The sequence below is a fragment of the Leptonychotes weddellii genome, chromosome 1, assembly GCF_054177405.1.
Source record: "Leptonychotes weddellii isolate Sample4059 chromosome 1, ASM5417740v2, whole genome shotgun sequence".
Taxonomy (NCBI): Eukaryota; Metazoa; Chordata; class Mammalia; order Carnivora; family Phocidae; genus Leptonychotes; species Leptonychotes weddellii.
Genome location: NC_138369.1, coordinates 74,565,454 through 74,588,758, shown reverse-complemented (window position 1 = coordinate 74,588,758; position 23,305 = coordinate 74,565,454). Strand labels below are relative to the sequence as shown.

The following is a 23,305-nucleotide window of genomic DNA, read 5'->3' as shown; positions in this document are numbered from 1 at the left end:
AGATTCAAGAAATATAAGGATAATCCTTATGGAGTTATAACAGAGGAGACAAGAACTTGTATTTCTCCAGCAATACCTCCCCAAATTCATAGAGAACTTGGAGAATAGATCATTAGAAGCAGATCATTAGAAATGTGAATTCACTTGCGAGAGGGGACAATTCATTAGGGCTTTTCTGTGACTAACACGGTCTCAAGACTGTCTATTTTGTGTGTGTGTTCTGAATATAGCTGTTAAATCCATCTGTTCTAATGTGTCATTTAAGGCAATGTTTCCTTATTGATTTTGTGTCTGGATGATCTACCCATTGATGTAAGTGGGGTGTATTAAAATCCCCTATTTTAATCCACTATTATTGTAGTGCTATTTCTCCCTTTAGGTCTGTTAATATTTGCTTTATATATTTAGGTGCTCCCATGTTGTGTGCATAAATATTTACAAATGTCGTACCTTCTTTTTGGATTAACCCGTTAATCACTCTGCAGTGTCCTTGTCTCTTTTTTTTTTTTTAAAGATTTATTTATTTATTTGAGAGAGCGAGAATGAGAGAGAGAGAGTACATGAGAGGGGGGAGGGTTAGAGGGAGAAGCGATGCGGGACTCGATCCAGGGACTCCAGGATCATGACCTGAGCCGAAGGCAGTCGCTTAACCAACTGAGCCACCCAGGCGCCCTACAATATTTGTTTTAAAGTCTATTTTGTCTGATATAAATATAGCTATTCCAGCTTTCTTTTGGTTTCCATTTGCACGGAATATCTTTTTCCATCCCTTCACTTTCAGACTGTGTGTCCTTACATCTGAGCTGAGTCTCCTGTAGATAGCATATAGATGGGTGTTGTTTTCTTATTTATTCAGCCACTCTTGATTGGAGCATTTAGTCTACTTACAGTAAAGGAATTACAGATAAATATGTACTTCTTGCCATTTTGTTAATTGTTTTCTGGCTATTTTGTAGTTCTGTTCCTTTCACCAAAGTCTCTGATATCTGTTTTTTTTTTTTTTTTAAGATTTATTTATTTATTTGAAAGAGAGAGAGAGTACACACGAGCAGGGGGAGGGGCAGAGAGAGAGAGAAGCAGATTCCCTGCTGAGCATGTAGCCCTACACTGGGCTTGATCTCAGGACCCTCAGATCATAACCTGAGCCGAAATCAAGAGTCTGACGCTTAACGAACTGAGCCACCCAGGTGCCCCTCTGATATGTTTCTATAGAAAAAGAATTTTTGTAGAGTTTTATATATTTTATAGTTTCCAAATTAGTTAATTTACATTTAACTGATTGTCCAGGCATCCATTTGCCTACTGGTCTACTACCTTATTCAAAAAAGGAAAAGAGGGGTACCTGGGTGGCTCAGTCGGTTAAGCATCTCCCTTCAGCTCAGGTCATGATCTCAGGATCCTGTGATCGAGGCCCACTTTGGGCTCCCTGCTCAGCAGGGAGTCTGCCTCCTCCTCTCCCTCTGCCCCTCTTCCCTGCTCATGTTCTCTCTCTCTCTCAAATAAATAAATAAAATCTTAAAAAAAAGAAAATAAACAAAAAAGAAAAAGATCTTGCAGCATACATATGTATAAAGAACCAAGACAGAAACATCTTGAAAAAATGATCTGCTCTGGAAACAGTGACTGATACACGAGGTGTAAGCATGGAAGACAGGTATAGAAGAGAGGGCAAGTGGCAGGACCAGGATCAGAGCACAAAATTTAGTATGAAAAGCAACTTAATCTGGGATGGGAGAGGATCATGCTACACATCCTGTCATTTATTTTACTGCTATAATCTATACCGTAGTTTTGCTATGGAGGCCAAAGTAACCAATTTTGAATGTAATTGCACATATCTTCCTATTATGGTCTCACCCTCCCACTGGGCTTCCTTTACCTTCTGCCTCTAGCCACTCTGGCCTTCTTTCAGTTGCTCAGACTTGCCATGCTCCTTGCCGTCAGTCTTCCCTAGCCTCTTTGCTTGAGACTGTCCCTACTTTTCTTTCAGATCTCAGCTTAAGCACAAGTTCCTCTGAGAAGATTTCCCCTGGGACCCCAAAATAAATCAGCTTCCTTCGTAGTATATTTGTTCAGGACTGGGTGGCTTCCTTCAGAGCAACTGCCTCACTTTGTTGTGATGCATTCAGTCGTGAATGCATCACAACCCTCTCCCCTACTGGTCTCTAAGCTCCATTAAGTGAGGGCTGAGTTCAGGTTTGCTCATCAGCTATTCTTAGCAAGTAACACAACACACCTAACACATATCTCAACAAATACTTATTGGAAAAACACAAGAAAGTGCCAAACTCAGAAATGGTTTAGACAGAACTCTGTGAACAGAGTGTTCTATTTGCTAGATACTTCTGGGGATAGGATGGAAGATGCATTTCTGATTTCTGCTTAGCAACTGAATTTACCTGGGTCTTCCGTGCGGCTTGCGGCTCAATCATGATATTGATAAGAGAAGGTTTAGTTGTGTCTGCCAAGCTCTGCTTCAGTGATTTTTGGAGTTCTTCTGGTGTTTGTACAAAATACCCTTTGCCTCCAAAAGCAGTCATAACCTGCTCATAATGTGAGTTTGGTAGAAGACAGAATGGAGGAGCCCTAAAAAATTCATAAGTCAATAGAAAAAAAAAGTCATTTTCTGAAATAATTTATGGAAAAATTTAGGCTGAACTCAAAGGCATACTTTTATGTCCAACACTTAAACAAATATGCCAGTACACTAAACTTTCCATATATATATATATTTTTAAAGATTATCTATTTCGGGGGGTGGCGAGGGAGAAGGAGAGAGAGAATCCTCAAGCAGACGCCCTGCTGAGCACAGAGCCTGTTGTGGGGCTCAATCCCAGGACCCCGAGATCATGACCTGAGCCAAAATTAGAGTCAGACGTCCAATTGATTGAGCCACCCAGGTGCCCCTAAACTTTCCATATATTTTTTATTGTCTATATAGCAATGTCCAATAGGACTTTTTGTGATGATAGAAATGTTTTATATTTATATCTGTGGTACCCAATATAGTAACCACTAGCAACCTGTTGCTGTGAGCACTTGAAATGTGACTAGTTAAAATAAGGAACTGACTTTTTAATTTAATAACCACACATGGCTACTGGCTACTATATTGAACAGTGCAAGCTATGCCATCAACTACCATGAACCCAAAATAAAAAGAAGAAAAAAGGAATGGTTATTGCAAAATATAGCAAATAACAGCAAAATGAGAACTGAAGTTAGTGAAGCATAAGCAAACATACTCACACCCTGCTCCACCCCAGACTGAGCAAATTCACGACTCGTAGCATGGCCAGCTAAATACTGTCTCACTTTGACTCTGCCATCAGATAATCAAGAGTTTGTTAAGTAATAAAGAGAAGGAAGACCTCTGGATCATAAAGAATATGTTAACATTCATTTCTTCCGTGGTGTAATAGGAATAGAAGGACTGGGAGCATTTTCAACAAGCCCTTTCATTAAAGCTCAGACATTAAACTTAATTGTCCCAAGTCTTCAGTGGCCCCCTGATCATAAATTATTTATTGAAGCACCCTATCATGCACTGGGTGTTACATGTAAGCGATGAATCACTAAATTCTACTCCTGAAACCAATATTACACTATGTTAACTAACTAGAATTTAAATAAAAATTTGGGAAAAAAAAAAAAAAGAAAATGAAAAAAAATGAAGCACCCCATTACGAATGGTTGTACAAAGGGGAGTCATGCAGATAGGATTCCTACTCTTTAGAGGGGCTGACAATATAAGTAAACAATAACTCACATGACAGAGGCACATTTCAATACAGCAGACTCTTTAAGGAGAGATTAAAATAGATGAGAGAAATTAAATACACATTGTTCTGGGTTACTTACACTGCAGTAGCATCTCCAAATTTTAACATTTCCTTCCAAGAATCTGCATCAAAACCTTGGTAAATTCCATTATTATTCACCACCAAAAGTACAATGGGCAAGTTGTACCTAAATTTGAAAGCAAAATATCAAGGAAATCATTCTTCATTCTAAAGCAGTTTCTTCAGGTTGAAATTTTAACTTATAAATGGACAGTTTTCCATAAGCTTGTTTTATAATATTAGGGTAATACTAAAAATTAAGTACTTGTTATCCTAATAAGGAATATCAAGTCATTAACAGAAACATGGAGTCACAGAAAGGATGTAAGATTAGAGGTCGGCACACTTGGTTCTGCCACTATGCACCTGTGGACCTCACAGAGCTTTTCTGAACTTGGTTTTCATAGATCCAGGTGTTAATAAGAATGACACCTTCCACATTTAATATTCTCTGAAGCACCACTTCTAGGTGGTGCCTAGTAGTACTATTTGGAAAGTATCTTTCTATTTACTGAGCTCCTCATAGATAACTAGCACTTGCTAGATGCTGTCGGAAATATACAAGTGACTAGCATACATTCTCTTCTCTCAAACCACTTCACCCAAAATTAGAAAAACATTATATGGTGTAATAAATAGAGAAAAAGAGAATATTTAATAATGTGCTAAATGGTATTCTAAAGACAAAAAAAGATGATTAAACTTCATTAATGACTGACAAAAGAACATGGGATTTATTTTCTACAGACCTAATTTCTGAGACCAGGTGTAAAAATAAAACTAAAATGCATACTGTTACATAACAGGATTGTGGTAACTACTTGCTCTCCATGCTCAAAGGGAATCATGACTCTCTAGAAGGCCAGCTTTCCCATAAATCATCTTTTTGGTGTGTATCACTTGTCTGTCAATACAGACACTCTAACAAGTACATACTTTCCCTCTGATCTTTAAAGTGTTATATGCCAAAGCTCTGAAAGCCCCCAAAACATGATTTACAAACAAGCTCTAATAAGAGTCCTGGCTAAGAATACAGAATGATTTTACCACAGTTTGAATAACTAGGGAGAAAAAATATATACTTATATAGTAGGATCTATAGCTCATGAGTTTCTCCATGAATCCTCACAACTAGAGACAGAATCAACAGCTCACACTGAGTGAGCAGTCATCTTGAGCTTTATCTAGATTACCTCATTTGTTCCTTGCAACTGTCCTCTAAGGTAGGAACTATTACTATTCCTCTCCCTATTTCGGAGGAGACTAAAGCTTAGTAAAGGAACTTAACCTGCATCACCCGCATCACCTGGCTCTGATGTGGTCAAGCCAGTATTTAAATTCAGGCCATGTGACCCAGAGGCTGTATTCTTAACCACAAAGCTCTGCTATCTCTCTGCAGAAAACAAGCTTTTCTCAGACCAGAACTTTTTGCAGTGATCTCAAAACCACTCATCACAGTTTTGCAGGTTTGGGCATGTAGTAAAGGGTCATGAACACACTAACCTGGATGAGAAAGATGCTGGGGTTATTTCATACCAGTATTCTCAGGATGCAGCACAGAGCTATGTACAAGGGCCCTTGGCACATGGAGAACACCTGGTAAGCACTGTTAGGCGAGTGAGTCTTTATATGTAATTTTTTATATTTTGGAGAAAGAAAATGCTGTTTTACCTGCAGACGGTTTCCACCTCCATGCCAGAAAACCCAAATGCACTGTCTCCCTCCACACAGATGACACGTTGCCCTGGGTTTCTATCTTTAGCCACTATAGCAGCTGCAATGGCAAATCCCAAACCAACTCCCATTGTTCCAAAAGTACCAGCATCGAGCCTGTTGGGGAACAAAGCTAAAATGAAACCCTCTGGGGCATGCTGATGGTGGGGTTGGCACAAATCGAGTCATATTTGTGTGTAAAATAAAGAACAATAAAAACATTCTCTGTCTTTAATATAAAGTTTTTAGATTATGAGGAACCAATTAGTCAAGGATAAGCAGAATGGGTGGAAAAAGTCTCTCATGATTGCTTGAAAGACTACGAATATACTAAGTATACAAATTATCACATGATCATGAAGACATATCAAGCATAAAAACTCTACCAAATCTTACCTAAGAATACTTTTATGAAATATGTCCTTATACACTGAATATGTGTAATTCTCAAATGTTTTATGAACCTGCACTACTATAGCTTCCAATTTAACACATTATAATTTCTTTCCTGGAAGCCTCACCTGTGACGAGGAAGGTAGTTCTGAATCACAGTGCGTCCAATATCCATAGTATTTGCTCCTTCGCTTACCACAAAACAGTCTCTGGGTAGTTGTTCTTGAACATGGTAGAATACTGTGTAATAATTCATAGGCAGGGATTTTTGGGAAGCTAATTCCTAAAGTATTTGAGGGAAATATAATCAAATTAGATTGAGATACAGTGAAAAATTAGCAATGTCAATAAGCTACTACCAAACTTATTTGGAAATAGGCAACAAGAACGAGCTACGAGGTTCCCAAATCACCACACTGAGAAGTTAGTGGATCTGTGAACAGGCCTGTGGGACATGCTAAGAAAAGGGGGACCCACAGACCCAGTCTGGGACACAATCAAATAAACCAGGGAATAGCTTTCTTCCTGGACACCCACCATGCACAATAGCATACTAGAGTGAGACAAGTCCTACAGTAAAGATAGCTGGAAACACTGGGTTAAACAAAACTAAACAGTCTTATTTGAGCACTTTTAAGAAAACACTGCATTACAAAAAATAAAAATTTTATTCTAGAATATTTTAATCTGAAATATGCCCTTAAACTTAAAATAAAAATGAAGTCAGGATTCTAGAAAATCTGAAAATCTGGTTCTTCTCCAACATGCACTGGAGAGTAAAGAGGATATGCTTCACCCACTATTCCAAAGAGTCTCTGAATGGAGCAAGGTAAGTGCCTTTGTCTAGCTATATGCCTTCTAGAGTAGAGAGACACATGGGGCTTCAGTAGCAACAATCTCATGTGCTCCCAGCACTGCCTCTCCACTTGTGCTATTCTGGCCTGTTGGAGATTATACGTAAAACGGATGAGGCACCCTCCTATACTCCTGTGCCAGGAAGAGAGGCAAGTTCCTTCCATCTTAAACTAATATGATTCCTAGGGAAAAGAAGGGATTAATCATCACACCATTCAGGAAAACAGAATTGAGCCTGGCTCTTGATAGAAACAGCCACTGATTAAAATTCCAATGAGACACAAAATTACGTATAATTCATTCTGCTAGTTTTGAAAATGTGAATTTATTCCAAGATGTCTGACATATTAGGGAACAATATGAGCATAACTCAAATTTCGTATTTGCTTATGCAGGATTCTGTCAGTGAGAAACACTACATGAACACAGAAAATTGCACCCAGCTGAACCAAGATACGTAGAAATACACAAAGCATCGAAAAAAATCAAGAACAACATTTCTCACAAAGAAAAAATTCTACCTATATACAAAGACTCTAAACAGAAATCACCACATCCTGCAGAAGTGATTCATTTCACTGCTAGTAGTAGTGGATGATGTGGTAGTTTCACACATTACTACAACTTCCAAAGCCTTTAGATATCAGGCAAAGCCATGAGTGCAGATGAGGAAGTTGCAAAACAATTTCCAGTAGTGATATAAAAATTAATCTGAGGGGCGCCTGGGTGGCTCAGTTGTTAAGCGTCTGCCTTTGGCTCAGGTCATGATCCCGGGGTCCTGGGATCGAGCCCCACATTGGGCTCCCTGCTCCGTGGGAAGCCTGCTTTTCCCTTTCCCACTCCCCCTGCTTGTGTTCCCTCTCTCGCTGTGTCTCTGTCAAATAAATAAAAATCTTTAATTAAAAAAAAAAAAGTTAATCTGAAAGGGCCATAAATGGTCTCCACCAAAAAAAGAAAAGAAATGTGAGGTGATGGATGTGTTAATGAAGTAGATGGGGGAGGGGGGAATCCTACCACAACGTATATGCATATAAAATCACCATGACGTACCTTTAAATATCTTACAATTTTGTAGGTCAATTATACCTCAATAACGCTGAAATTTTTTTTTTTAGAAATAGGTTTAGGATTTACACTCTTTTTTTTTTCTTTTTTTAAAGATTTTTATTTATTTATTTGAGAGAGAGAGCAAGCACATGAGAGGGGGGAGGGTCAGAGGGAGAAGCAGACTCCCTGCCGAGCAGGGAGCCCGATGCGGGACTGATCCAGGGACTCCAGGATCATGACCTGAGCCGAAGGCAGTCGCTTAACCAACTGAGCCACCCAGGCGCCCAACGCTGAAATTTTTTTAACAAAGAAAAAGAAGGCTGTATAGTAGATCAAATTTTCAATTTTGATGAAACACCTATCTATTATACATGCCTGCTTGAAGGACTTTTATCTTAATGGTATAAAAATATGCTCCAAGATATAAGATTCCAAAAGATGTCTTAATTATGATTTGGGGCCAAGGTCAAACTGAGGACAGTGAGCTCTACCCAGTCACATAGGTTCTTTTTTTTTTTTTTTTTTTTTCATTCACATAGGTTCTTAAAATTTTCTGTCCAATGTCAGATTGGTCTCCTTCTACCACTTCACACTAATTCAACAAGTTGCAACCCTTCCAATGCCTACTTCCACAAGAGACTTCAGGTCTTCTTTAAGGAAAAGCATTTATTGAAATATATATTTCTTAACCACTTAACATGTATAAAACTTTGCCATCATTTTTATTTATTTATTGAAGATTTATTCATTTATTTTAGAGCAAGAGTGTTGGCGGGCACGCATGTGTGTGCACAAGTGGGGGGGAAGGGGCACAGAGAGAGCGAGAGAATCTCAAGCAGACTCCCCACTGAGCACAGAGCCCAAGGGGGGCTCGATCCCAAGACCCTGAGATTATGACTTTAGCTGATACCAAGAGTCACACACTTGACCGACTGAGCCACCCAGGCGTCCCTCTGCCACCATTTTTATTAGGTTCCTATCTTAACGTTTCACAAGGTTTTTGAGAGCTGTGCCTCTAAACCCTTTTTCCCATGAGCCCTGTGGTTTTTACTGCATGATTTCATATAGCGTGGTGATTTTAGGAATGCATAGGTCATATTATGACAGGGCTAACTGAGCCATGAACCAGAAGTGGTCTTGAGTTTCTGTGAATCTCAAATTACCTTGGAAGCAGCTTCATTGATCTTCATTTTTTCTCTCAGAGTTTGCCACCAGCTGCTCTCTGGAGGATACTGCCATGGTGTTTTATCAAATTGTTCTAAAAGCTAAAAAACCAGACTTTTTATTTTTTGAAAATAAACTTAAGTCATATTAACACAACAATCTCTTATTAAAGAAGACAATACTGCTATACTATCCTGCCATTCACATCACTCACACTGTTTTTCCTCTAGGCAGCTAACAACTGATAAATGGGCAACATGGAAAGCTTCTGTTTGGGTCAGTGTGGACTTCCACCAAAAGTTGGAATTTCCATAGAACACAGGGGAAATGCTACCTTCTCCACACCTCACAGGCAGGGGCTTTTATGCCCTCCTCAGCCTTTGACACTAGAAGGAAAATCATAGAATCCTTGTGGGAAGGACAACAACCCCAAATACCCAGGGATTCCTGAGATACAGACCAAATGCTCCAGGATGATTTAATATGTGACTGGGGGATGCTTCATAATATTATATAATCATGATAACAATACCAATTTGTATCCAAAATCAAGTAATAATTGTGACTATATTTTATCTCCTGTTACAGTGATATATATAAATTATGTACAAATAAAAAGAATCTGGACAAGTCACTAAGTACCATTTGAAGAGTAAAAATCTCCTTATTTTCTAAAGAAATACTTAGATTTTTCCAGTACATAAAGACATTTCTTGGCTCTAAGTTCAGTTCTTCTGGAAGCTGTATTATAATTTTTCAGACAGCTGAATCCTACTTAGTAAATCACTGTTTGCCTACTGAATGCCTTTAAGTCTTAATCGCCTTCCAAAAATGCTTAATTTACATAAAAATGATCTATATATAAGCAGTTGATTTAGTGAGTTCCAAAGTTATATTTAAGAATAGCTTTCCATCATAAATTTTATTTAAAATAGATATTAATAAACCTGTCACCAAGTGAATCAAGGTTGAAACATTTTTAGGAACTGACTATTCCCTAAAGACCAATCCACATAAACTAAAACCTAGGCAAACGCTCTTACCTGTTTAGCGATAGCATTTATGTCTCCTAGCAAAGTCACAGCAGGCTTTACATTATTCCCCAATTCTTCTGCACAGATATCAACCTAAAAAAGAGATAAAGCTTAAGAACGAGCCATGCTTATTCTTAAAAATCTCAAAGAAGTCAATTAAGGCTGAATAAATGAACTGAAGATTTGATATTCAGGAAATTTTTTTTCTAAGTAGGCTCCACGACCAGAATGGACCCCAATGCAGGGCTTGGATTCATGACCCTGAGATCAAGACCTGAACCGATATCAAGAGCTGGACATCCAACCAACTGAGCCACCCAGGCGCCCCAAGAAATTCTTAATAAAAGTAAAAATCCATAGAACTATGAGTATCACAGCTAGGACAGAAACTTCATCATCTTCCTTCATTTTAATATCTACTCTGTAGATCCGGGTATTGTTCTATTATACACACAGGAATGCATTTGACTTGACCAATTATAGTTTTTTAATCTAATCAATAAGGTTCTACTTAATTACACTGGAATTGCTACTTAGAGCAGTTCTCAAATGTGAGCTATCAGAATCACCTGGTAGCCTTGTTAAACCACAGATTGCAAAAGTCCACTTGAGTTTCTGAACTCAGTAGATCTGAAGTGGGGACCAAAAATGTGATTTTCTTTTTTTTTTTAAAGATTTTATTTATTTATTTGAGAGAGAATGAGAGACAGCATGAGAGGGAAGAGGGTCAGAGGGAGAAGCAGACCCCCTGCTGAGCAGGGAGCCTGATGTGGGACTTGATCCCAGGACTCCAGGATCATGACCTGAGCCGAAGGCAGTCGCTTAACCAACTGAGCCACCCAGGCGCCCAAAAATGTGCTTTTCTAACAGGTTTCCCAGGTGGTGCTATGCTGCTGGTCCAGGGACCACATTTTGAGAATTACTCCTAGGGTAAGGCATGATTATTTCCCATTTACCCAGAAGCTCCATATCTGAATGGCCATGGGCAAGTGAAAATCGTTGTGCAAGGAGTTGTAATTTAGTCACATCTAAGGGGATGCACTTTATTCTATACTCAAGGGGATTAATCAAGAGGTGGTAACATCTTCCAGGTAAACCCAGGTCTTGCTTATTTGCAGCGTTAGTTCTCCATAGCTCCAGGGGGTGGGGCCTGTTAGAAGTTGACTCCTTAAAAAGTAAAAGGCAAATAGGGAGAAGATAGCAATTGTAGCTGGGTCATCAAACACCATACACAATCTCTGTAGGGCAAACAGGTTCATATGGCACTATATAGGCAGTACCTTCTTTTTTTTTTTTTAAAGATTTTATTTATTCACTTGAGAGAGAGAGATAGCAAGAGATAGAGCACGAGCAGGGAGAGAGGGAGAAGCAGGCTCCCACCAGGCAGGGAGCCCAATGTGGGGCTCGATCCCAGGACCCCAGGATCATGACCCGAGCTGAAGACAGAGGCTTAACCAACTGAGCCACCCAGGCAGTAGTACCTTCTACACCAGTAAGGAAACTGGCTTAAAAAGAGAATCATAATGATACAAGAACCATTAAAGTGAGGTCAGAGTATATTCCACTCTGTTTAGTGACAAGTAAAAGCAGCATTTAGAGATTTCCAACCAAAGCGTGTTTGAAAAATTTGGCATCTAAAAGGACAACTCAATCCCTAACAATGTTGAATGTTTTGTTCTAATCTACCATTCTATTTAAACCCCTTTTGTCTACCTTTAAATAAACCTGAACTATGAAGAAGAGGCAAATTGTGCTTTTCAAACTATTTAAAACTTGGTTTTGAAAGGTTTTCTGGTTAGAAGTAAAGCAGCATATTATGTTTCATAGGCTTGAAAAGGCAGCTTACTTTGGTACCTGTAATTATGTTAGGTAATTCATAAAAATCTACAAAAGCCAAGAAGAAAGCAGAGCTGATAATAGCTGAGGAGAACAGTAAATCACAGCGCTGATTTTAAATCTCTCTGCTCTGAGTACCTGGATAAACTTCACATCTGGCTGATACCTTGGGGGCAGTCCGAAGTGCAAAATCCAATTTAATCTGGCACCAAATAATACGATTACATCAGCAAACTGCAAAGCCCTATTAAAAAGAAAAATCTGTTATGATATAAAAAGTGTATCTACATTTCTGACTTGAATTATTCTAAAATTAATTTCTAAAGTATTTAGAAAAGTTTAAATAATCTGGAGTTTATTTTACTCTTCAGAATCAGCTTCTAGAGTAAATTTGATCTTTCAAACCAAAATAATTATGAAGCCAATTCTATTTAAATAGTAATCTAAAAGATGAAATAAGAAGAAAAATATTATAAAACTATACCTATTTCATTATTACTTTTTAAATTTTTTAAAAATTTAAAAAAAAAATTTTTTTTAATTAACATATAATGTATTATTTGTTTCAGGGGTACAGGTCTGTGATTCATCAGTCTTACACAATTCACAGTGCTCACCATAGTACATATCTTCCCCAATGTCCATCACTCAGCCACCCCATCCCTCCCACCCCCCTCCACTCCAGCAACCCTCAGTTTGTTTCTTGAGGTTAAGAGTCTCTTATGGTTTGTCTCCCTCTCTGGTTTCATCTTGTTTCATTTTTCCCTCCCTTCCCCTATGATCCTCTGCCTTGTTTCTCAAATTCCACATATCAGTGAGATCATATGATACTTGTCTTTCTGACTGACTTATTTCACTTAGCATAATACCCTCTAGTTCCATCCACATTGTTGCAAACGGCAAGATTTCATTTTTTGATGGCTGCATAATATTCCATTGTGTAATGGAATATTATGGTATATGTATACCACATCTTCTTTATCCATTCATCCATTGATGGACATCTAGGCTCTTTCCATAGTTTGGCTTTTGTGGGCATTGCTACTATAAACATTGGGGTGCACGTGCCCCTTCAGACCACTACATTTCTTTCTTTGGGGTAAATACCCAGTAGTGCAATTGCTGGGAAAAATTACTACAAGTCTACTGTAGATAATCTCAATAAAACAGAAAAAGCATAAAGAAAAAGAATTTCACCCAATAATACTATCAACTTAAAAGCTATTATCAATAGCCTGCCATATTTTCATCTAGTCTTCTTTCTATGCAAGTATATTTTTACATAGTTGAGCTTATATGCTATAATACTGTCTCATATACTTTTGCTTATTACATTTTCCTTTGTCATTAGGTTCTTCTTAAAATTTTTATTTTTTTAAGTTTTATCTTACTTTTTTAAAGTAATCTCTACACCCGATGTGGGGCTCAAACACAACCCTGAGATCAAGAGCCCCATGCTCTTCAACTGAGCCAGCCAGGTACCCCTTAAATACAATTTTGAAAGGCTATATACTTTGCAGAACACATATACGTAATTTATTTTAACTTTTCTCAATTACTGGATAATTTATAAATACTGGGTTGTACGTCCTTTTTTTTTTTTTTTAAGATTCTATTTATTCATCTGAGAGAGAGAAAGAGAGAGAGAGAGAGAGCACACACAAGCGGCGGGGAGGGCAGAGGCAGAGGGAGAAACAGACTCTCCACTGAGCAGGGAGCCTGATGCAGGGCTCAATCCCATAACCTCAGTATCATGACCTGAGCCAAAGGCAGATGCTTAACTGCCACCCAGGTGCTCCTGGTTTGCATATCCTTATGCTTGAATCTTTTTTTTTTTTTTAAGATTTTATTTATTTGACAGAGAGAGAGAGTGAGAGCAGGAACACAAGCAGGGGGCGTGGGAGAGGGAGAAGCAGGCTTTCCACCGAGCAGGGAGCCCGATGTGGGGTTCGATCCCAGGACCCTGGGATCATGACCTGAGCCGAAGGCAGACGCTTAACGACTGAGCCACCCAGGTGCCCCTATGCTTGAATCTTAATACATATTTCATATTGATTCCTAGAAACAGGTATTTTTAAGACAATTGATTCATATTCCCAAATTGCATTCAAAAATCTTCACCAAATTTATTGCTAATAGTTTTATTTTATATATCTTAATATCCTTGTCAATATAACTTCTAATTTTTAAAAATAATTTTTACTTTGATATCCACACTAATATTAACATAGCCATCTTTGTTTTGTTTTTATTTACCTCATACACCTTTGCTCATTTTATGCTGTATCATTTGTTTCAGATGTTGTTCTTATAATATATATATGCAACTGTCATTATTATTGACCCAATCAATAATGTCTCTGCCTTTCTACAGAAGAGTTTATTAATTGCTGTGGGTTTTTTTTTTTACTTCTCATTTTTCTGCTTCTTGGCTATTTCCCTTTTATCCTATATTTTTCCACAGGGGATCTGTTCTTTTGCTTTTGTCTTCTTCAGTGATGATATCATACGCAAAATACCATTTTCATATACTGTTATCGGTCCTGTGGGACCCAATTTAACAAACAGATAAAAACTACAACTGAAAGAATAAATTTGTTTAATGATACTTGAAATTACTGATTCAATTATTTACAGCTACTTGCAATCTTTTTTACACTCTCTAGTTCTGGGAATGAACGGGCACATGTCTGGGGCTCACACCTGGGCTGTGTATGTGTGGACAGACCCAAAGGAACATAGCAAAGGCTTTGAAACTAGCAAGACAGACCTTGAAGTCTGAACTTAACCAGGCTAACTGCTTGCTAAAACAAAGTCAACATTCCACAGAGTATGTAAATATGACCTAGAATCTTCAAACATAATACTTAAAATCTAGGATGCATTCCAAAAATACTCAATATACAAAAGAACCAGAAAAATGTGACCAATTCTCAAAAGAAATGAACAGACTCCCATTCTGTGATGACCCAGATGTTGAAATTAGTAAACAAAGACTTTAAAGCAGCTATTATAATATGCTCCATAAAGTAAACAAAAATACTCTTCAAATAAATGGGAAGATAGAGGGGCGCCTGGGTGGCTCAGTCCTTAAGCATCTGCCTTCGGCTCAGGTCGTGATCCCAGGGTCCTGGGATCGAGCCCCGCATCTGGCTCCACGCCCAGCGGGAAGCCTGCTTCTCCCTCTCGCACTCCCCCTGCCTGTGTTCCTTCTCTCACTGTCTCTATCTCCGTCAAATAAATAAAATAAAAAATCTTTAAAAAAAAAAAAAAAAAATAAATAAATAAATAAATAAATAAATGGGAAGATAGAAGTTCTCAACAGAGAAATATAAAATATGAGACAAGAGCATTGGAAAGAACTAAACAGAGAACATAGCATAATGTACAGAGATTTTAAATCACTATGGTGTACACCTGAAACTAATGCCCATTGTATGTCAACTATACTTCAATTAAAAGATAAATAAAAGGTTTACTTAAAAACAAATAAAAATAAAAAGAACATTTCATATAAGAAATTTCTAATAGGGGTGCTCGGGTGGCTCAGTCGGTTAGACATTCAATGCTCAGGTAATGATCTCAGGGTCATAAGATCAAGCCCCCTGTTGGGTTCCATGCTGGGCGTGGAGTCTGCTTAAGATTTTCTCTCTTCCTCTCCCTCTGCCCCTCCCCCCTGCTCACTCTCTCTAAAATAAATAAATCTTAACCAAAAAAAAAAAAAAAAAAGAAATTCTAATAAACTACTTCCAAGATGAAAAAAAAAAAAAATTGAACAGATATTCAGGGACCTATGGGACAGTATCAAAAGTCTTCTATTTGCATTATCCCAGGAAAGGAGAAAGAGATTGGTGTAGAAAAAAAATTTGAAGAAATAATGGCCAAAAACTACAAATTTGGTGAAAGACATTAATTTATAGATTGAAGATCAGAGAACAGGATAAACTAAAAGAAAACCATACCCAGACACATAATCAAACTGCTGAAAACTAAAGATAAAGAAAAATCCTGAAAGCAGCCACAGAACATATTACATATAGAAGAACAATGATTCAAATGACTACAGATTTCCCATCTAAAACCATGAGGGTCAGAAGGTAGTAGACAACATCTTTTAAAGCTCTGAAAAGTCTAAAAACCCTAAAAACAGGTGTGCTGAAAATTACATTTCAGAACTTCTCCTAGATTCATTAAAGTCACGAAATAAATTAGCCTAAGATCTGCCAAGCCACTGTACTTAAACTCTAGAATGCCACGCACCTGGATCTGGCAGCACCCACACAGTTTGGATGGTTATCAGGGATAACGCCCTTTCCCATGGGGGTGGGCAGAAATGGCAATTTACATTGCTCCACCAATTTCCTGAGGGCCTCCTCTGCATGGGCATAAGCAGCACCTACAAGCAATGCAAATGATTCCACAAGTCAGTTATGGTCCAGGCACTGTGATTCCTTTTTTTTTTTTTTTAAGATTTTATTTATTTATTTTGACAGAGAGACACAGCGAGAGAGGGAACACAAGCAAGGGGAGTGGCAGAGGGAGAAGCAGGCTTCCCACGGAGCAGGGAGCCTGATGCAGGGCTCGATCCCAGGACCCTGGGATCATGACCTGAGCCACCCAGGTACCCCATGGCACTGTGATTCTTAAAACAGCTCATACGAATTTGCTTTTAGAACTTCTCAAATAATCTCTTGTTTATACAGGGCTTGCTTACACTCAAAACAAACTGTAACTATGGTTTTTATCTTTGGTATTTTAAAATGTTTAAGAAAGCCACAGTTCTAATTTCCTCTCCAATAATATTCTCAATTATTCTGAAGGATGTGTACTACAAACAAAAGTTGCATCTCTTCTCTCTTGCTGCTCTGAATTGTCTGTTCTATGGTTCCTACTGAATTACTACTCACGATTCCCTAAATACAGTATCTTTACTGACAGGCCCAGGTGGGCAAGGAAGGACTTTGCTCTGACAGAGAGGCTCTCTCTAACCTCACACATTGCTTCCTACCATCAGCTAACGTGGACTGCACAGTCTCCTACCCTAGGCATGGAAATTCTAACAAGAGACGTTAGTTTAGTACATTCAGATTCAACATAATGCTCCCCCATATAAAAATACCTTTAAATCTTTTCTCATACATGTCAGATGAAAAATAGCTTCTTTTCATCCAGAAAGTTTCCTTGTATTCTCTTTCTTGCCTCAATATCTTTGTCCATCCAGTTCTCTCTTCCTGGACTGTGCACTCAGTGACCTATCATCCATCTATTCAAGGTGTAGCAGTGTCATCTCTTCCAGAGTCTTTCTATACCACCTACACGAGCAAATTGTTGCTGCTTCCCTTGAGAATCCACCTTACCCTCTCTATACACACCACTTATGGGTACACTGCACTTATTTGTTACTAATCTATCTCTAGGTAGGGACCATTATTCCTCTGTATATCTTACAAATGTTTTCTATAATCCCTACCTTATCGTAAGTACTCATCAAATGCTGGTTAAAAGAAGAATGAAAACTAGCATCTACTGAGTTCCTTCTACCTATCTTATTATTTAATCATAACAATCCTGTTGAAGTTAATATCTCTGTTTTACAAGTGAGGTAATTGAGACTCAAAGTAGTTGTTTGCCAAGACCACAGAGCTAATACAGCATACAGCTTCATTCGACTCAGCTCTGACTTTGATTTTTTTCTATTGTCCACCATTTTCATTAAAATTATTTTTAGTTTCTATGTAGTTAGTTCCTCAGTAGTTGATAATTGACTAACATGGTCATAGGTGACTCACAGTCCCCTCAGTTCTAGAACATTTAATGGATAATAACTTGCTGACAGGAGTATAAGTTGGTACAATACCTTGGGAGAAAGCAATTTGACAATATGTACCAAAACCCCTAAAATATGAATTACCTTTTAACTTAATTTTCTTTTTGGGAATCTATCATAAATTGTAAATATGGAAAAAGCTTTAAGCACAAACATGTTTGTCACAGCTATACTAAACAAACAAAAAACTGGCAAAGATTTAAATATCTGTCAGTGAAGTGTTAGTATATACATGAATAGACCTTAAAATTATATTTAGGAAAAAACTTCAAGACCATGAAGAAATGTTGTTACAATATTAAATGAAATAAAATATAAATAAAACTGTCTATATGGTGTGATCACAATATATGAAATATACATGCAGAAATGAATAGAAAAGTATTACATGTTAAAAATAGTTGTATTTTTTTTTTTTTTTTTTTTGAGAAAGAGAGCGTGCATGAGGGAGGGGAGAGGGGCAGAGAGAGAGAGGAAGAGGGAGAGAATCTTAAGCAGGCTCTGTGGAGCCCGATGTAGGACTTGATCTCTGAGATCCCTGAGATCATGACCTGAGCTGAAATGAAGAGTCAGACGCTTAACCAACTGAGCCACCCAAGCGCCCCCAAAACAGATATCTTTGGTTGAAGGGATTTCTTCTTTCTAATCTTCTGGATTTTCCAATATTTTTTATAATGATCAAATACTATTTTTATAATGGAAAAAACACATTTTACACATAAGACTGAAGAAACAGAATGGGTGATACTCTTTTAAAAGGGCAAGATCTCTGGGCAGTCTAGAATAATTCTGTGATAAATTAGTAAATAATCCTAAATGAAAAGAACTCATACTCCGATTTCGAATATTAGATATGTTAATAAATAATGAAGATAATTTCTAAACAGAATCAGTATTCTTTCAACAGCCTAGCAAGATTTAGAGTTCTACTTGCTGCTACCTTTCCCGATGATAAGAAGGGGCTGTCTGGCATTTCTAATAACAGATGCGGCCATGTACACAGCAGAGGTTTCTGCCATACTAACAGGAGGTGGCATGCAGCACTCCACATACCTGGAAATAAAGAGCTCTGTTAATTAAAAGAGGCCAAGTTTTAAACTTTTTACTTTGAAAATACCAAATATATAAAAAGGTAGGAAAAAAACAGTACAATAAACTCCATATACCCACCATGTAGATTCAACAACTAATATTTTACCACACTTGCCTCACATATACACACACAAATATGCATATCAATTTGTTTCTTGAACCATTTTAAAGTGAATTATAGGCAATTAAAAGCTTTTCCATGCAGCTCTAAAAGATAAACTTTCTCCTATATAACCATAATGTCCCTACCATATCTAGTAAATTAAGTTACTCCCTAATACCATCTAAAAGCCAATCAAATCAGTAATTCACTGACAGAAAATCTGAGTTAATGGCTTTACACTGTAGTAACAGTTGCTGTAAGAACAGTAAAAACATATTCAGAGCCAGTGTTTAATACTATGTGCCATTTAATCTCATTTAATTTTCAAAGCAATGAGGCCAAGAGCTACCATTATCTCCATTTCACCATTGGCGGGAGGGGAGGGAAACTCAGAAAATAACTTGCCCAGGGTCCCCAGATGGTATATGGCAGAAACTGGATTGACCTAGGTCATTCTGTCTCCAAAGTCCATGCCTTTAACTATCTCACTGGGAGAATCAGTATTTTGATAATACAGTATGCATTAGGAAAAGAAATTTTAAAACAGTCATAGTTAAGTATTTCTGGACACCAAGTCCTCGGTGTTTTCATTTATTTTAATTAATAAACATCATACACTGTACAAAATTTGAGCATATAAAACAAAAAAAGACATTCAATCTTTACAAAAATTTTATTTTTTTAAACTTTTTTTTTAAAGATTTTATTTATTTGAGAGAGAGAGAGGGTGTGAGCATGATGGGGTGGGGGGCAGAGGGAGAAGCAGACTCCCCGCTGAGCAGCGAGCCTGATGTGGAGCCTGATGTGGGGTTCAACGTGGGGCTCGATCCCAGGACCCTGGGATCATGACCTGAGCCGAAGGCAGACACTTAACGACTGAGCCACCCAGGCACCCAACCTTTACAAACATTCTAAAGAAGGCTTACAGAGTTAACTTACCAGAGACTCAGCTCTGCCTTTCCTCCCCCCAGTAATATTTTATCATGTTCAGGTATTATGCAGGGTAGATGTCCTTTTTGTCTGACTCTCACAAAGAGAAACAACTCTTTGGTGTACTGAATATACAGAAATGCACACTGTTTTTCTGCAGTCACTAGAGAACCACTTGGTCCACAACAGCAGAAATATTCTAAATGGTACCCGGGATGATGTCTTAACCTAAGTATCCACCCTTATCAGAGGTGACTTAGATACCAGTGAAAAATTGTTTCTTATACTTTTTATTTGCTCAGTGTTTATTTAAGGAACGTGAAAAATCAGAGTAACACCTGAGTGGAATATTTTTAAATCACAGAGACAGACAGAAAGACTAAAGTTTTTTATGCTGAGTCCTAAATAATTTTTCAGTGGTCACCTCATCTCTTGGTTTACACTTTGAAGACTCTGAATCACCCCCGCTACGTTAGTGAGGATGTATTATTTATGGCCTCTGGAAGAATAATTTCAAATAAGTGCTCAGGAAGCTTCATGTATTTAACTTAATATTTAACCTCCCAAATAATTACTAAATAATACCATTTTATTTTTTTTTTATTTTTTAAGATTTTATTTATTTATTTGACAGAGAGAGACACAGCGAGAGAAGGAACCCAAGCACGGGGAGTGGGAGAGGGAGAAGCAGGCTTCCCGCAGAGCAGGGAGCCCGATGTGGGGCTCGATCCCAGGACCCTAGGATCATGACCTGAGCTGAAGGCAGACGCTTAACGACTGAGTCACCCAGGCGCCCCTAAATAATACCATTTTAATTAAGAGAATTAAACCCTTTGGCCACGATTTAGTTTAATTATTAAACTCTCAAAAGTTAAGACAAATGAAGATTAACTTATAAACTGCTAGGTAAATTGTTAAAAAGGTAAACATAATAACACAATTAAGAACTTCAGTATAACTATTACTCACTTTACAGAATTCACATTCACTTGCAAGTTCACAAAATCTGCAGGTATGTCAACATAACAAGGACCTGGACGACCATAAATACTGCTTCTCACTGCCTAAATTACAAATAGAAGAAACGATTTTAAAATTCTCAGTCTTTATCACATAATCCACTCAAAGATAATTAAAAATTGTGAAAGGAATACTATTTTATTTTTTTCTGGACATCCACAGTTGGGGAAATAAACAATTTTAACTAAAATTGAAATGCCCTTTATTGATTATATATATTTTAAAAGATATTTTTGTTTAAAAGGGGAGCAACAAGAAAGAAAATACTCACCTAGGGTTTTAAGATTCATGTCATATTATAGTCTTAGAAATTATCCACCAGGCTCTGCCTGCCAAGTGTTTACTCTGTAACATGTGCTTTTACTTGCTTCCTAGTCCTAGTGACTTGGCTAAGTTTTCAGAAACTCTGCATGATGTTATCATATATGTCAAATGGTCTATGTAACACATGGTTTTGAAACAGCTCAAATGTAACTCCACATACAAATGTTGCTTAACTAAGATTAATTTATAACATGCTGTTTAAGCAACTAAGGCATGGTTTTATATGCATTAGTACTACTTTTCAAAACTAAACTTGCAAAAGCATAAGAGAAAGGTTACCCAGGGTTTCATCTTAGCTTTCTTTTTACTTTTCTGTAGTTAAAAAAATAATTTTAAAAACTGAAGGAGAAACTTTTTTCAAAAATAATTTATCTGTTTCTAGAATTGACAGCAAACATTAAAATATAAATTGCTCTTTAATACTATCATTTTTGACTGCCTGAATATATACCAAATTGTTGCTTATTCTGTGGAGAATACAAATAACACAGGTATGAGCAACTGAGAAAAACCAATTGACCTAGAGGACTTATAATTAAATACTTTTACCTTTTCGATAATAGAGGGAATATTTTCTATGCTGCTCGGCCGGGCAGAGAACTTGCTATATAATCTACAAGCTTCAACCTATATGCAGAAAGAAAATCACTTAAAATTCAGCTCACAGATCATATTACTCTTCGGAAGGAAGACAAAATGTTAAATCATTACTTTCTATTATGTGTAGAGAAAAGATGGAGAAAATACATTACCTGGACTGTTTCTTAAAAGCCTAGGCAAAGCCCAAATTTCCACCTCAGTATGATTCAGGAAGTAAATCAAAACAAGACATCATTTTCATTTCTCAGACTGGCAAAAATGAAAGACTTTGATAATACTCAGCATTTACCACCACACAGGAAAGCAGGCACTCTCCTAAGCTGCTGGTGAGAGTATAAATGGGAAGGGAAGTTGATAATGTCCACTAAAAATTAAAATGAGCATATCCCTGGACCCAGAAATTCCACAGCCAGGAATACAAAACTTCACCTGCTTCATCTTGTTACAATTATAATCTATCCTTATTACATTTCTGCCAGTTTTCCTGTTACATATTTTACTGCTATGCTTTTTGGGATGTGTCAATTCAGCAATGCTAATTTTTCACTGTTTAATGCACTCTAAGCAATATATAGAAATGGTGTCTCTTGATACTTTTTGGTATGAAAGTTGGTAGTCTTAGTCCCATGAGCATGATAGAATTAAGATTTTCAGTCTGTTCCTGGTCATGCCATCTAAAGTATTTCCACAAAAAGAGATACCTGGATTTTAAATCAAATCAGTGATTTTCTCTTCACATTTTTAATTTCACCTAATAAACTTTTATTATTTTCCTTTTCAGAAAAAAATATTTGCAGTAGACATTATCCTCTGCTTTCTTTTCATCTATAAAGTTTCTGTAGTAAGTTTAAATTTCTTTTTTTTTTTTAAGTATTTTATTTATTTATTTGACAGAGACAGAGACAGCGAGAGAGGGAACACAAGCAGGGGGAGCAGCAGAGGGAGAGGGAGAAGCAGGCTTCCTGCCGAGCAGGGAGCCTGATATGGGACTCGATCCCAGGACCCTGGGATCATGACCTGAGCTGAAGGTAGACGCTTAATCACTGAGCCACCCAGGCGCTCCTAAATTTCCTTTTAAATAACTTATCTGTTCTGCTTATTTTTCAAATGTATTAGCATCTTTTAAATAATGGTTGTTATTCTTTACCATTAACTAAGTAAACTTCAATTCCCTTTCAAGAGGATAAAAGTGTAACTTTTGCATCAACCTATACCAAGATCTAGTATTTTACAATAATTTAAATCATAGAGAAAATTCTATGTTTATATTCTGAGGTTCTCACAATGACTTCTGGATTAACCAGTAGACTTTGCCTAAGGTTTTTTTGTTTTTTTTTTTATTCTTATGTTAATCCCCATACATTACATCATTAGTTTTAGATGAAGTGTTCCATGATTCATTGTTTGTGCATAACACCCAGTGCTCCACGCAGAATGTGCCCTCCTCAATACCCACCACCAGGCTAACCCATCCTCCCACCCCCCTCCCCTCTAGAACCCTGTTTGTTTTTCAGAGTCCATCATC

At 37.4% G+C, this 23,305-nt stretch overlaps 1 protein-coding gene across 1 annotated transcript in view; it reads right to left on the bottom strand.

The window, feature by feature from the left end:
* Positions 1-23,305, bottom strand: part of HACL1 (2-hydroxyacyl-CoA lyase 1) — a 35,732-nt gene that overhangs the window by 4,657 nt on the left and 7,770 nt on the right. The window contains exons 3-13 of the mRNA XM_081802031.1: positions 21,730-21,807; positions 20,806-20,900; positions 18,652-18,764; positions 16,145-16,280; positions 12,023-12,128; positions 10,058-10,141; positions 9,014-9,115; positions 6,077-6,231; positions 5,514-5,672; positions 3,862-3,969; positions 2,400-2,586 (exon numbers count right to left, since the gene is read on the bottom strand). Of these exons, the coding sequence (XP_081658157.1) occupies positions 2,400-2,586; positions 3,862-3,969; positions 5,514-5,672; positions 6,077-6,231; positions 9,014-9,115; positions 10,058-10,141; positions 12,023-12,128; positions 16,145-16,280; positions 18,652-18,764; positions 20,806-20,900; positions 21,730-21,807 (1,323 nt within the window). The remainder of the gene's footprint in view (positions 1-2,399; positions 2,587-3,861; positions 3,970-5,513; positions 5,673-6,076; positions 6,232-9,013; positions 9,116-10,057; positions 10,142-12,022; positions 12,129-16,144; positions 16,281-18,651; positions 18,765-20,805; positions 20,901-21,729; positions 21,808-23,305) is intronic.